The 14,320-nt window shown below is 42.6% G+C and overlaps 1 protein-coding gene across 11 annotated transcripts in view; it reads left to right on the forward strand.

Annotated features, from left to right (window-relative positions):
• The window catches only part of LOC110502057 (voltage-gated inwardly rectifying potassium channel KCNH7), a 51,652-nt gene continuing 37,332 nt past the window's right edge, over positions 1–14,320 (forward strand). For 7 of the 11 annotated variants that reach the window (XM_036958869.2, XM_090216426.1, XM_090216427.1 and 4 more), the window contains exons 1-3: positions 1–481; positions 941–1,171; positions 11,107–11,262. In XM_036958869.2, the coding sequence (XP_036814764.1) occupies positions 406–481; positions 941–1,171; positions 11,107–11,262 (463 nt within the window). In that variant the 5' untranslated portion in view covers positions 1–405. Of the gene's footprint in view, positions 482–940; positions 1,172–5,951; positions 6,214–7,544; positions 7,637–11,106; positions 11,263–14,320 lie in introns of those variants that run through there. The other 4 variants (XM_090216433.1, XM_090216435.1, XM_090216431.1 and 1 more) reach the window with 3 other exon arrangements.

The raw sequence follows: 14,320 nt of genomic DNA on the forward strand, positions 1-14,320 counted from the left end.
ACTGCAAATTAACCTTACCCGAGGTGGCAGCGCTGTGCACTAAACCCTTAGGGGGGTAACGTCACTCCCCCTGGCATATCAGCCTCTGTCCTCTATTCTTGTCCACCACATCGCCACAGAGAACGTCAACATCGCATCCATCTTCAACTAGAAATGGTTTACAAACTATATCTGACCAAAGCAGAAATCCTCCCCGATTCCGTACGCATCGGCAAGGAGTCATTCCTATGCTCTGGTATGCATGCTGGCTGAAGTGTATTCTAGTGAATTTGGGAAAGGTCATTTAAAGTGCAAGGTGAGTGCGCCGAGAATGATTTGTGACAAAGGAAATATCAGCAAGAGGCAACAACAGTAACTTCAGGGTCTCATTGCAAACGCGCCTTTACACAAGAGCACGGAATAATCATGCCTGTACGAAGAGGTCATGTTGCGCCACAAAATACATTTCTTGGGATAATAATACGGAAATTCGAGGGACAGAGTAAGTATAACATCCCTGGTATCCTCGTGCTAATCTAAAGTGTTGTTCTTGGCGTTGTGGCGCGTGTGTTTTATTAGTCTGTTTGTAAAAGTGGGCATAGAGTGGGCATAAAGTTAGGTTTTTAAAAGCTGTTGGGTCGTATGAATTAACGTTCATATTTCTCCAATTAAGAATGGGTTTGTTCATTTAAAGAATGCGTTAGAGGAACACATCAAGCAGTGTCAAGAATGTATTCTGTTATGCTCTAGTCTTAGTCAATAGATGTTCTCAGAAATCAAGTGCTATTTTACAACTTCTCGACAGTTATTTCAAATTATACCACATTTGTATTAATGATATCAAATACTGGACTGTCTTCAATTTACAAATACTCTTAAAATGTTCATAAACCTCAAATCTAGACACCACAAACCAATTGGTTTGATAGCCTTGTGGTTTTTTGTTTCCTTTTTCTTGCAGATAGGAAATTTGTCATAGCCAATGCCCGGGTGCAGAACTGTGCAATCATCTACTGTAACGATGGCTTCTGTGAGATGACTGGCTACTCCAGACCGGACGTCATGCAGAAGCCGTGCACCTGTGAATTCCTCCATGGCGAGCACACTGACACACATGCCATCAGCCAGGTGGACCAGGCTCTGATGGGCTCAGAGGAGCGCAAGGTGGAAATCACATATCATCGCAAAGATGGTGAGTCAGTGAACCGGGCCAGCGACAGAGAGGTGGCCTTATACACTAGGTGTGACACGCTGTCTCTGAGAAATCATAAGCTACAGTCCCACCGCAAGACGTCCACCTCCATGTGAGTCCCAAATGGCACTATATTCTCTTAATAGTGCACTACTTTGGACTAGAGCCCTTTGGGTTTTAGTGCACTATAAAGGGAATATGGTGCCATTTGAGATGCAGCCTTGTTTTGATTATATGTGCTGATATCCTACTCGAGAGAATCGGTGAACACAGCAGAGATGAGGTTATGCAGTTTTGACAGTGCACTTGACAATGAGAAGTAATAAGAGATTTTCCTTCAATTAAGAAAGTGTCTCCATTGACCTGTGCGATAAATGTCGCTATTCATGTGGATGGAGCAAACAGCATTTATAGGCAATTAGCATTTATAGGAAAGCACTACCAATATCCATATTTCCTGTCTATGTAGAATGCGGATCTTCCTTTGCATTTACTGAACGGTGCTACTTCTGGAAAATATTGTATTTAACTACCAACAATAACAATTTAGGTCTTAAACCATTATGGATATCATTGTTTTGATGAGGTGTGATGTGAGAGTTTCAGTAAATGTTATTATATTCTAAGCGAGGAAGCAAGATAACCTTTGACAATGATATCTGGCTCGATTTCTTTTTTTTAAATTGCCATTGCGTAATGGAGGTGTAATCAGTGGCTTGGCAGACAATGCCAGTAGGCTGAACATTCCAATTTATTGAAGACCTTGGCATTGGAGAGGTATTATGTGATATACAGCTTCTAGGAGCATGAACCAGCACATTATCAATTTCCAATTGTATGTATAGTAGAGACTGTCCGTGGCAATAGGGTAGTTTGTACCTTCTCTTGGTCCTAGTCGTCACTAAGACACATGCAGCAGAGCGAGTGGATCTTGACTCTGACAAGGTCAATGGGGATTGGTCAGCTGCCATGGCACAGTAGGGAGTAGTGTGTTGTCTGTGACTGACAGAGGAAAGGAAAGTGCTGTCTCAGTTCACTCTGGTCTAGAGCACAATATGCTGCGACTCACCTGCCTTCCTCCGAGGCTGTTCCAGACGATTGTAATGACGAAACAAATAGCTAACAGCGAATCAATGTCATCTTGTTTCACAATGACAATAAATCAATGAGTGACTGCAGTATTTGCATGCCGTCCTGTGAAATCTCTCAACAGTGGCGAGACGGGCCATGCCCAGTCACAACCCTTATAGAGAAATCTATGAGAGTCTGAACAAAACAATTCATCCAGTAATCAATGTACCATCATCAGACTGGAACCAGGGCTGAATCCCAAATAGGACCCTATTCCCTACATACTGCACTACTTTGGACCAGAGCCTTATGGGAATAGGGTGCCATTTGGGATGCCGCACCAGCTTCAAAAGGTGGGCCTTTCTGTTTTCCTCTCAATTAGATTTAACTGTCGGTTCCGAGTTTTTCCCCATAGAGATCCTATTCTAATTCCTAATTCTATGGCTTTTCCTGAGCACATGAACTGAGCAAGAAAAGGACGTGAGCTACTGTATTGAGCTTCATCCCTGTGAGGGGTGACACCAGGTTTCATTCTAACTGTACTGTGCATTATGTCTATGAGGCATTGTTATTCCAGCATATGTTCAAGGTCCTTGCCTCCTCTAGATGTAATCCGAAAAGCAGATGTGGCTATTATCTCCTCGTTTTGACTGTTCTCGGGAGGACCTTCGGTCCTCTTTGGGTTCCATTTTCTTGAGCCACTATCTCCACATGGGTTTAGTGGTTTTTTAGCTTGACTCCAGACATGATATGAACCGTGTTCAGTGCAGGCAGCAGTGCTGTGAATTCGCGGTGAATTAAAAGGAAGTTGCTGCTCAATGACATACATCTAAAAATGTAATGCCACCTCCTGCCATTGTCAGGCAGTGCGCTTTTTGGTCAGTATAATTCACCCCTCAAAGGCATTGCAGTGTCGCTCCTCTTTTCAAGGGATAGTATATGATGACAGGAAGGCAGGTCGTATTTTTTTGTTCCCCCGGCTCACGGCAATAAAGAGCGTTTAACCCAACTTTTTTTCTGCCGTTCACTACATATGTACATAGTGCAAAATGACTGTAGATTCACTGGAAAATCCAAATAATTTTTGTACCTTCCAGCAGCAGCAGTCATTAGCCTTGACATATTTCTGCTAATCACGTGGGAATCAGAGCCAGATGCTCCTCGAGTAAGTCGAATAGATTGTTTTAGAATCCTGGAGAAAGACAACAACACAAAGTACCCTAGGGAGCCATTGGTGAGGAGTATCTCTCTGAAGAGCAGGGTTTTAAGGTCACTTTAGTCTCCGTGTAGTTCTGTATAAACTCAATGTGTCAATCATGGTTAATAAGGAATGGGAGCAGAGTAAAAGCCATACGACACATTCAAACTTAATCATTACACTCGCTCTCCCTCCCTCCCGTGCCTCGAGACAGGACTCTTAATACTCCTCAGATGAGTCTAGAGTGAGGCGCAGAGCTCATGAATAAAGATGTCAAGGATGACACTGCGGTGACTGGGAGTGAGCAGCTTACCGCGTAAATGCATTACAGGGCTATGGAAGGGCACAATCCACAGGCTCCCGTAGATGGGAACACAAATGCAAGATTCATGACATCCTTGCGAGCAATGGGCCTATCGACGCGAGTTGTTTGTCGACCCCACTTTGCTAAAGCATTTAGCTAAAGCCTATCACATTTCACCGAGTGAAAATGACATTAGACACAATAGGGCTGAACCAGTGTTGACAACATAGAGGAATAGTTGAGCATAAGGATGGATAGGCGATAGTGTCACGGCATAGGAAATAGGGGAAGTGTGTCTGGCCAATATTAAATCATGACTCACAACTCGATGGTGTTAGACCTCAGGTGCTCCCTCTTGCTTGCTCACTCTCGGTCTACAGGAGTGCGATACTATCAAATGAATCATAGTCATGCAGACATGTTAGTATAAAACTGCAGATGGGAATAGTCATGCTTAATATAAGCATCTCTAATTTGGTTTTCATACTGTGTCATGTTCCCATTGTGGAGGGGGGGGGGTCTTGAAATGCCCGGTGACGACATCATCAGCAACACATCGCCAGCTCTTTGCCCTGCAAAAAGCTGAAAAGTGAAGCTGTTCATGCGTATGCTTCGAAAAGGACAGTCCAGACCACAGTGAGATACACATCCAAAACCGTCGCCACAGGCACATTATCGTTCATCTCGGTGTTGAACAGTAAATAGTTGTGAGAGGAGATAAATCCGAAATCACAACGCCTTCCCTCTCAAAGAAGATTCATAATCAATGAGATAAATAACTTCCTTTGCTGGGCTTTGTAAAACGGCCCTATTCCGAGGGGTGTAATAGTACCTTGGAACTGAATGAGTGAGTACAAAGGGAAGCTGACACTGAGCAGCACGCTGAAGTTAAATACATAACAGTCCCAGCATACCTAGCCATGCTGCTGAGGTATGCGTGGGTGCAGGGTTTCAAAGGTGACTCCCCTTTGAGGAGCTGGAGGGCCCCCCCCCCCCCCCCCCCCCCCGCTGCAGGGTGATGGGGAGGGTGGGGGCGACAGGGGGGGACACAGGGCACTCACAATTGGCTGCTTCGGGAGACCTGGATGGCTGCGCTCAAAAAGAGGTGCATGCATTTTTTATTGATCTTAGCCTCTTTGGTTACTCCCAGTATGTTGCAAAGCACATTTAGTGTTTGCCAAGGTCAGACGTTTATTAGAAAGAACCCATTCTATCAGAATAAAGATTGGATTGAATTAAAACATATCAGGTTTGAATTAGATTAGTAGATTTCGCTGAAGTCTTCGATAAAATGGGCCTGATATAAATGCTGTTCTAGACAGGCTCTCTGTAATTATCATCTGACAAAAATATAATTAACACAGAGTACAGTAGGTAGCAGATGGAGTATTGAACATCACAAACACACGCCTTGGCCAGTCGCCCTACATATCCACATATGAATTCATATCTCCATTTCATGGGGGACCCTCTTGAATCCAATCCAACGGCCACCAAACCATCTGTTTTACTTCCAATTAGCTTTTGCCAGCAATTAGCTATTTCAGCCCATTGGATGACAAATATCAGCTAGCTGGCTAGCTAGCAAAACACATACAGTAAGATGCACTTGAAATTGGTGTTCATCTTGATGACTTAGAGGACACTGATTAAAGATAAAAGTAGGCCATGATGACTAGCTTAGGGCAGTCTCAACTGAGGCGAGATATGGCCACATGGCCAACAGACTCCAAACAAAGGGTTAGTATGCCTTCCCTCCCCTTACACATTCCCCTCTCGAATGGCTGTGCCCCTTGTGCGGTTGTGTATGGCCTCCGCAACACAGCCCTGCAACAACCACGTCACATTGTATTAGCACGATAACCGCGGAGAGTGTCATGACTCATGTATCGCCTGCTCCGTCTGGAACTGCTGTTTTTCTCTCTCTACATGTTGAGATTCATAGCGAACACCAAAAAAATGAAGATCCGTGTTAAATGTTTTTTTAATATGGGAATGTTTCTCCCCTCGTTGCACTAGCATTTAACCTTAAGACGCGTCTGCTGAACAAAATAACGTGTACCTATATCAATTTAGTTTCGACTAATGCGACGTGCCCATAAAGATCCGAAACAGTGTGGGTGAGTGCTGAAGGTCCTGTGTTTAAGGGGTGGGAAGTACTGCTCGTAACTAACTGTCCTAGCCCCGCCCTTCTAAAAGTACCTTTAGACTTCTCTTTCTCGCCAGAGTGCTTCCGTACAGAGAAGTATTTCCAAGACGAAGAGATCAACACAGCTGTAGACCTTTAGCAATCAATAATGGCTCAATGTGCAGCCATCTTTTCAATTATTGATGGTGGAAATAGAATCGAATGGAATTTCCATCATCTTGAAATGGGAACTGATATCCATACAGCACTTGTATCTATGTATTCACACAGGCACAATACTTCTACGGGACTGGCAAGACATTGACCTTGTGCAGTCATTGGTAAGGAATGACATCTATTTTTATCCATACTTGAAAAGCATTGAAAGGAAAATTATAGTTTGCAATGCCAAGGTGATGTACGGTCATCATGTGTATAGTATGCAAAGTAACACGAATTCAGATATATCTGATCTGTAACAATTTAGACTTCCCTATTGTCAACACATTGAATATATAGTTAATTAAGAATCAATTTCCCTTATCAGTTATGTCTCTGCAGACTTTTGGAAAAAAAATTGAAATTCTAAGTCTTATCAAATCTTTCAGTTACCACGTTATTTTCCGAAGCCTCATATCTGTGCATCTTAGGAATCACACAATTGCTTTGCCCGCTGAGCTTATGCATTCATAGTCAGCTTGATAAAAGCTTTTTCCATGACAGGTGTATTATCCTTAAAGGCCACAATATCAGTATGATCTGCATTTCTCTGTGGCCTGGAATCTGACATTCAATGGGACCAGAAGGTAAAAGCGCTGGAAATCTCATTTGACCTTCTGCCAGTCTGAAGACAGTGATCATGCTTCGGGGCTGAGGCAGCTCCTTAGGGACTGAAGGGGCTGCTAGATTGACACTTGAAGGGAAACTTGAACCCACCTACTGAAATTAATGATAATCCAATCACTAGGAGAGACACTAATGTACACTATTAGACCTTTGTATTCTGCTGAACCTGCCACTTTCAATTATCCCAACCTGCCTGCAAATGATTACCAACTCACACAGGGGGGAGGTGGTAACTGGGTCGTATTCATTAGTGCACACTATATTTCGTGTTGGACAAGTTCAGTTAGTCCCTCCTTATTTCAGTCAGTTGTTTGCTATTTGGTACCTAGTGAATACAACCCGGTACGCAACTAATAACGCAATTGTTTAGGATATGTATAGCACTGAATAACACGTCTTGAACCATAGGTCAAATGCACCACTAAATGCTCTTATTGCACATTTCCCAGTGCTTCTCAGTGTGATTTACCACCAACCTGAGAGGTGCACATAGTGTATGCAACACTGTTTATCCTGGCCGCTTTCCACAATCATGCACGTGGTCTGATGTGATCCGTGTACTGGCAGAGGGAATGAACTGGGGAATTCTCCATTCAATCAACACACCAGAGTCTGTCTGCCATAACAATCCTTCCTAATGACAGTGAAAGGTGTGAATAGTCCCCTGACCACATGAAACCAGGACTAGGAAATGATTGGCCTGTTTCACTCCCGAGTTCTATTTGCTTGTACCTTATTTCTAGAGTAAGCGTGTGTGTGTGTGTGTGTGCATTTGTGTGTATGTTAACATCATATTATAACGTTAAACCATCTTGTATTGTGACAGAATCATCTTGAGATCACATGACTAGGCCGGATATGTCATCAGAAGTATCTAACATGATGATTCGGATTCTTACATTCATCACCCCGGTGGAGGTAAATAAAAAAAAAAGAAAAGAGGATGTTGGCTATTATACACCTGCGTAGGTGACTTTCAGCAGGAGACAGGGTGAGGAGGCACCCAAATAGCTCAGCCTTTTAGCGGGGTATTGTTTTCCCATCTGGTAAGTTAAATCAATTCCCAAATATGCTGCCACAGAATCATTCTGGGTCTCCTCTCTCTTGCGGCATTTTCTTTACTCTCCTCACACAGTAGCTAGTTTCCACAGATCTAAAACGTGACGCAGTGTGAAACATTAATGTATGCCAACTAACAGACACAAGATCCGTGTATGCACTGAATCATTTATTGCTGAGATAGATGTCCAAGGAGATGAATAGAGGTAATTTCCGTCATGTAATTGTGGGGGGAACCTAAATGCAGTTAACTAAAATCGATGAATGATTAATGATTAAAGCAATGACAATGAGCAGTATTGATAGCAGAGGAGATGAGTGAGGAGTTTCATACAACGGACATTATAACCCATACCAGATGAAGGCGCTTCCCTTATCACCAGTTCACCACAATTACAAGAATTGTGGTTACGTGGTTGCCTTACCGAGCGACTGTAAGTTGAATGCACGGACTTTAAGTCGCTCTGGATAAGGAGTGTCTGCTAAATGTACAAAATACAAATCCAATAGAAATGTAAATGTTTTTCACAGTTTTGGACATAAAATATTGTTGTGAAGAATGGCCATGCCATGGGGGCTCCTATTAAAGCCTGACATGTAAATGCAGTCCAACAGAGGATTGTTAGGTTTAATCAGACAGACATCCTACTGCCGATGAATGTGACTGGCAGTGTGGATGTGAGATCCAGCTCTGAGGAGATTACTGTGAACACTGGTAACGTGTCCTCTGCTGGCCTGGCTGGTAGACGGTGAGAGGCACATTTGCATAGGGGCGGATGGGCATCTTTTGATCTTCTTTGCGTATTGCTTATTACTGCACATCGGGTGCTCTTCCTAGAAGGGCAGCAGATGTGCGGCTTGTTTTATGAGGGCATTGAGACTCTGGGAGAAATGGAGTCCCACTGATGAGAGGATTTATTTCTCTCTGGCATTGGTGCTTCTACTCTGCATGACTCTGAATTAGTCTGAACCCGCCTTTTACAATTCAATGATAATGCTGATGGCATTATAATGCAGTGGGAGATATAGGGTTATGGAGATATAGGGTTATGGAGGCTGCACTAAGAGATTAGGGCTGGAAAATCATCAGTTGATCTAATGACAGATTTAGCCACCAGATAAATCGGCATCATTAGTACCAAGGCTATATTAATTTTTAAACCATGTATAGGCAACAGGAGACCACCCTCAACCTCCTGGCCCTCCATTTGCTGACGACAATGTGCGCTTATGAAATGATTTTGTGTGCAATAAGGACTGCGGTGGTCCATGTTTCCTGTGATCTAGTGTACTATAAAAAAAGATGTCTCCTATTCTTACCACCTTGCCCAGTCATATTCAAGGTGCCTAGGGGTTCTGATGGGTCTAACCTTGATTTGCATTTTGATAACATACCGTATCTACAGTATTTCACTTTTTAATGTGTAGAATATTGCTTACTAGGTTTTGTCCAATGAATTCTGCAACCACTCCCTCTTCAAATCAGGGTTGATTTAGAAAAAGCTGTTCAAAAAGAGGACTTTGCATTATCATGTCTTTGTACTCCCTGACGAAACACGCCATCTTTGTTTCCATTGAACATGCCATACAAATAAAGGCCTTTTAATGAATTATATGAAGAGTGCCTTGGCCCTCCTATCTTTTTGAAGGAATGGCTCCTATTCAAATGATATAGCCGCACAAACATATATAGTTTCTACCTGTTTATATGGAAGGACCCTTAACATTTCAGTATGTATTTCTGTTTACGATGCTTTCTGAGAAGCTTGTTTGGTATCCTTTGAAATAAGCGAGCAACACAATTTTCCTGACATTGATGCCCTACCGAGGCCTCGGGGAAGCTGGCCTAACATATTGCACCGGCTCTAAATAGATTGGAAGACCCTAAGGAACCAAAACCCATTTTTCCTGTATCACCATTTTTGTTGGTAATTAGATAGTAGTGCAGCTTTAGCATATGTGTTATAACTAATTGACACAGACTTCAGCCGAGTTGAGGTAACTGGAAGAGAACAGTCAATCTCACTTAAAAAGGTGCTGATGGCGTTGTCAACTTTTTCTCCCTATATTATTACAGCATGGCTCAGCTATAGCATGACAAGCATTCAGGCTGGCAGATTGTTGTTGTTTTGATGTAGTGTCTCCAGCAGTGCTGAAGTCATTTGCAATCTGTTAAAACTCTCTTGACCCTATTAAGTTCTGGTGTGGATATTCAAATGGTTTTTAGGGGTTTGCGCGATAATTCAAGTACAACATATTTAGTAATACTATTACCTAACATAATACTGATTTGCTGATGAGATGATTAAGCTTTGATGAAATGTTGCATTCCATGTTTTGCATATACTGTGTTGTAGCCTAAATGCTTCCGTTTCTGTAGAACACATATTCACTGGGTGGGGGTCGGTTTCTTTTTCTTGCTCCATTCTGCCTGGAGAAATTCATCCCAAGGTACTGATCCTTCTATAATCCAGTCAGTGCATTCCAGATATTTGCCATCTTATGGGCACAAGAAAGATACTTTTTGTCTCAAATGGCGGCCTATTCCCTAGTGCGCTACTTTTGACCGGGGAACGCAGCCAAGATCTTGATAGTGGATTTTTCCTCCTCTTGAGGAGGCAGCTCAGCGGTAGTGGGTCTGGCATGACCCAGTAGAAACCCTGGGAGTTGACTCTGTTCCAAGCGTAGTCCTGTCCTCCTATGTGTCCATTGTAAATGATACCCTTTTTCGCTGTATACAGTAGTGCACTGCTTTTGACCAGAGCCCAATGAATCCTAGTCAAAAGTAGTGCACTATAAAGGGTATATGGTGCCATTTGGGCACATTGTATGTGCAATGTCAAGCTCTGGCCTGTGTGCTGAGTCCAGGATAAAGCACACTACTTGTAAGGTGCCCTCTTGACCAGTCTGTGTCCACGTCGAATCAGCAAACTGCCTTACTATCATAAAGCTAGGGAATTCATGATGAACACTTAGCACTAAGAGAGGTGCTAGCATTGTGGCATTACGATATCAATATTGCTAGAGGAAAAATAATAATTGGAATAAAAATTATCTCTCTAAGTATTGCCATCTAGGGGTCGAAATTCTCTTTTTGCAGGACATGATTTTCCTCTCTGCTCAGAGAGCGGAGGATGCCATGGGTTCCAACACTATGTTATTATTATTATTATTATTATTATTATTATTAAATTGGAGCGTTCTCAGGTAGAGTAGCAGGCATCCATCTTAGAATGGATAAGAAGTTATACTGTTGTGGAGCTCAACTGTGGAAGGAGAAGATGAGGAGCATTAGCTTTTAGACATGACAGGTTTATTATTTCTTACAGGGACGGACTTCCAGTGCTACACTCACATAATCCCGGTGAAGAACGAGGAAGGCGTAGTGATGTTGTTCATTCTAAACTTTGATTACGTACTTGAGGAAGGAAGCAGCGACTCGACAGAGAAGCTGAATCACTCATCCCCGGAAAGAACTGATTCCAGTGAGTATCCGGATTCCTGCCCTGTGTATGTCTACTGGTAATGTGGATATGCAGTATTACCCTTTTTTTTTTAACGAAATGTCATGTTTCACCCAAAATTGAACCCTATTTCCTATAAAATGCACTACTTTCGACCCTGGTCAAAAGTAGTGCACTAGATAGGGAATAGGGTGTCATTTAGAAGACTACCTATGTAATGATGTAAGACCGCAGCTAGATCAGGGGGAGCTCATCACATAGGGAGTCCTAACTGACTTTGCAGTCCACTAATAGAAGTGCCTTCCTTCCAGTTCCCAAAGACACACTCCTCTTCTATCGAAGGGCAATTACACATATGGATACTACTAATTGCAATTATTCATGCTCATCCTCATCTACAAGAGGCTAATTAGGCAAGTTGTAGAAATTCAACCCAGGTTCCTGGAACAAATGTAGCTTAAAGTAAATGTCCAATGTTTCCAGATTTGTTTGACAAGTTTGAGGTAGGGGTTTTTAAGTGTTTTCTTCACCAATTTATGCTTTGGCTGCGAGTATGAATATAGGACAAGGCATTTCCATTATTTGGGTATGAGTTAACAGAATATGAACTTTTAAAAGTGATGTTTACTGGACAGTTATTTTATCATCTGGAAGACAGCACACTAGATTGTGTTTCTCTTCACAAGAAACTGAATAGATTTTTATTTCACAATTTATTTGGACTCTGTCATTGTGGAATTTTGCCATCTCTTTATTTTGCTTCGTCTGTGCTTATTTTTAGATAGGGAACAAAGCAGTGGTATTTGAACTGGGGGCTGTGTCTCTTTACCATCTCCTCCACTGCTGTGTGTCAGAGGGTGTAAATGTCAACAAGACATCTCTGCTTGCTCCTGACTCTGGAGGTGCCGAGCATCTCCTCTCACTGAGCAAGGCAGAGCCATCCGCACGGTTCAGTAGGAATCCTGAACACTGCACTGCACCCAAGGCGGTGGGGGTAGGGGGGGTGGGGGGGGGTGGGGGTGCACGTGTCCACTGTGTGTGTCGTGTGCGTGTTGTGTGTGTCATCTGTGTGTGCATTATATTTGTGTGTGTTAGTGTGTGTGTGTGTTCATAACACCACTGATCAGAGCGTATTGCTTGATTTCCATACTAAAGGTCTTTACTGAGGGGATCAAACACCACAGAAAGAAGGAAAAGATAAGCATGTTGGGGGATCGATCAGTAGCTTCCTCACCGACAGGCATCGGCTTGCAGTTATTGGCCTCATACAAATATGCTTCCCTTTGCAAAGTGATTTTGGGGGCAATGGGGGACTAATTATGAACCTGTGCATACTGTCTCCAGGTATCATAGCAACTAGCACAATAGTATGAGCGAAGGCAAGAATAATCCCTTCTTCACAGTCTGCACACAGAACCCCCTTCTCAGCAAAAATAGAAGTACAAAATTACAGAGAAAAGAGATGCATTGGACCGTATGAAAATGAATCTTTCCTCCGTGCTATTTATAGGGAAATGACGGCGGTATAGATTCACATAAACTACAATACATTATTTGAATTCAGGACTTCATTGTCAGCTAAATTCACTGGGTGCAACCAATAGCTGTTCTGCCTCTGAACCATTTCATTTTAATTTCATACTGAGTTATTGCGACGGATTAATAGCTGCTGTATGGAATAGAAAATGAATGTGTTTAGAGTAAATGACGCCTAGAAGGCTTAACGGTATAAAAGAGAAAGACCTCCACATGCTCTCTCTTTCTTCCCAATGGAAATAAATACTCTACACTAGTGGGGCTGAAACGAGAAAGCGTATTCTAAATTGAATTCCCTGTCTTCTTGCTTCTGTATTGCTTCTATATCCTGTTCCTTTGACATTTCTACAAAACACACAGGAACTGTGTTCTACATAAGTACATTCTGACATAAGCAGGAGTAAAACACTAAAACAGCCATTATTAATTCAGAAGGCTCCGTGAGGATCAAGTGCTCTCTGCCCTACCATTCATAAATCAACAGCTTCTACTTGCATTCATACCAAGCCATTGCAGGGGGATGAAAACAAAAGCGTGTGTCAGCTGGTGAAGGAGGCCATGTCTGGTGATGCTGGGTTTACAGATCGATGTCGTTTTATATACAGATGAAATAAGTGAGAGGAGAAAAGCAGTAATGAATCCAGTAGGCTACTACGTAGGCTTGCCAAATTCCGGTAACTTTCGCACATTTTTCCCCCAATATCCTGGTTGTAGTTTCCGGATTTCCTTCTAATTTCCTTCTGATTCCGGAAATCTTCCATCTGGGATTTCCTGAAGACCTGAGAATTTTGGAAAAGCTACCAGAACTTTGCAACCATAACTCTATACTACTGGAACTCGAAGTTCACCTGAAATATGCAGCCCGCTACATTCCTCTGGCATCTCATATGAGTGTAAATCAAAGACACCTACAGTAGAGATGCTGAGGCAGGTATTCCTATGTCCATTTAAAGACTTCCTGCAATTGGGGGCTATTTCAGAGGCCTGTCCAGGGGCCCTGTTGAGAGTGATGGCTTTATTGTGTATTAGGGTTGTAACATAAGTATGTGTGGTTGGGGAATGGAAACAGATGGCAGTGACACGATGCAAGGAGGGTGCTGAACGATGGCTGCCTCATATTTATGAGTGAGCCTGGGGCTCACTTTCACCACTTCTATTGTTAATGAACCCAAACTACAGTTCCCTCACTGGTTTATATGTGCCTGTGTGTCACTCTGAAGACGTTACTGCACAGTGGACACACATGAGGCACACATTAAATTAAATTAAGGAAGGAGATTAACTTTCCGCTAAGTGTTTTCACTTATGACCTTGAACGGAGTATGATACATTGTGATACCCTGCGGTGTATGCCAATACATAGTGTCCACGTATCAACACTTTTAATTCATTAATCCTCAAATAAGAAAGAACACTATGACAGGCATTACAGCAGTATACACGCTATGCACTATGGGTAAAGGGCCGATCAAGGTTATCCAGTCACGTACCATTGAATGCCATTGGATTAGAGGTTGATTCTCCGGCTTTCTGCTTCCTCTGT

This window comes from Oncorhynchus mykiss, chromosome 22 (assembly GCF_057628025.1).
Source record: "Oncorhynchus mykiss isolate SJ-2025 chromosome 22, ASM5762802v1, whole genome shotgun sequence".
Lineage (NCBI taxonomy): Eukaryota > Metazoa > Chordata > Actinopteri > Salmoniformes > Salmonidae > Oncorhynchus > Oncorhynchus mykiss.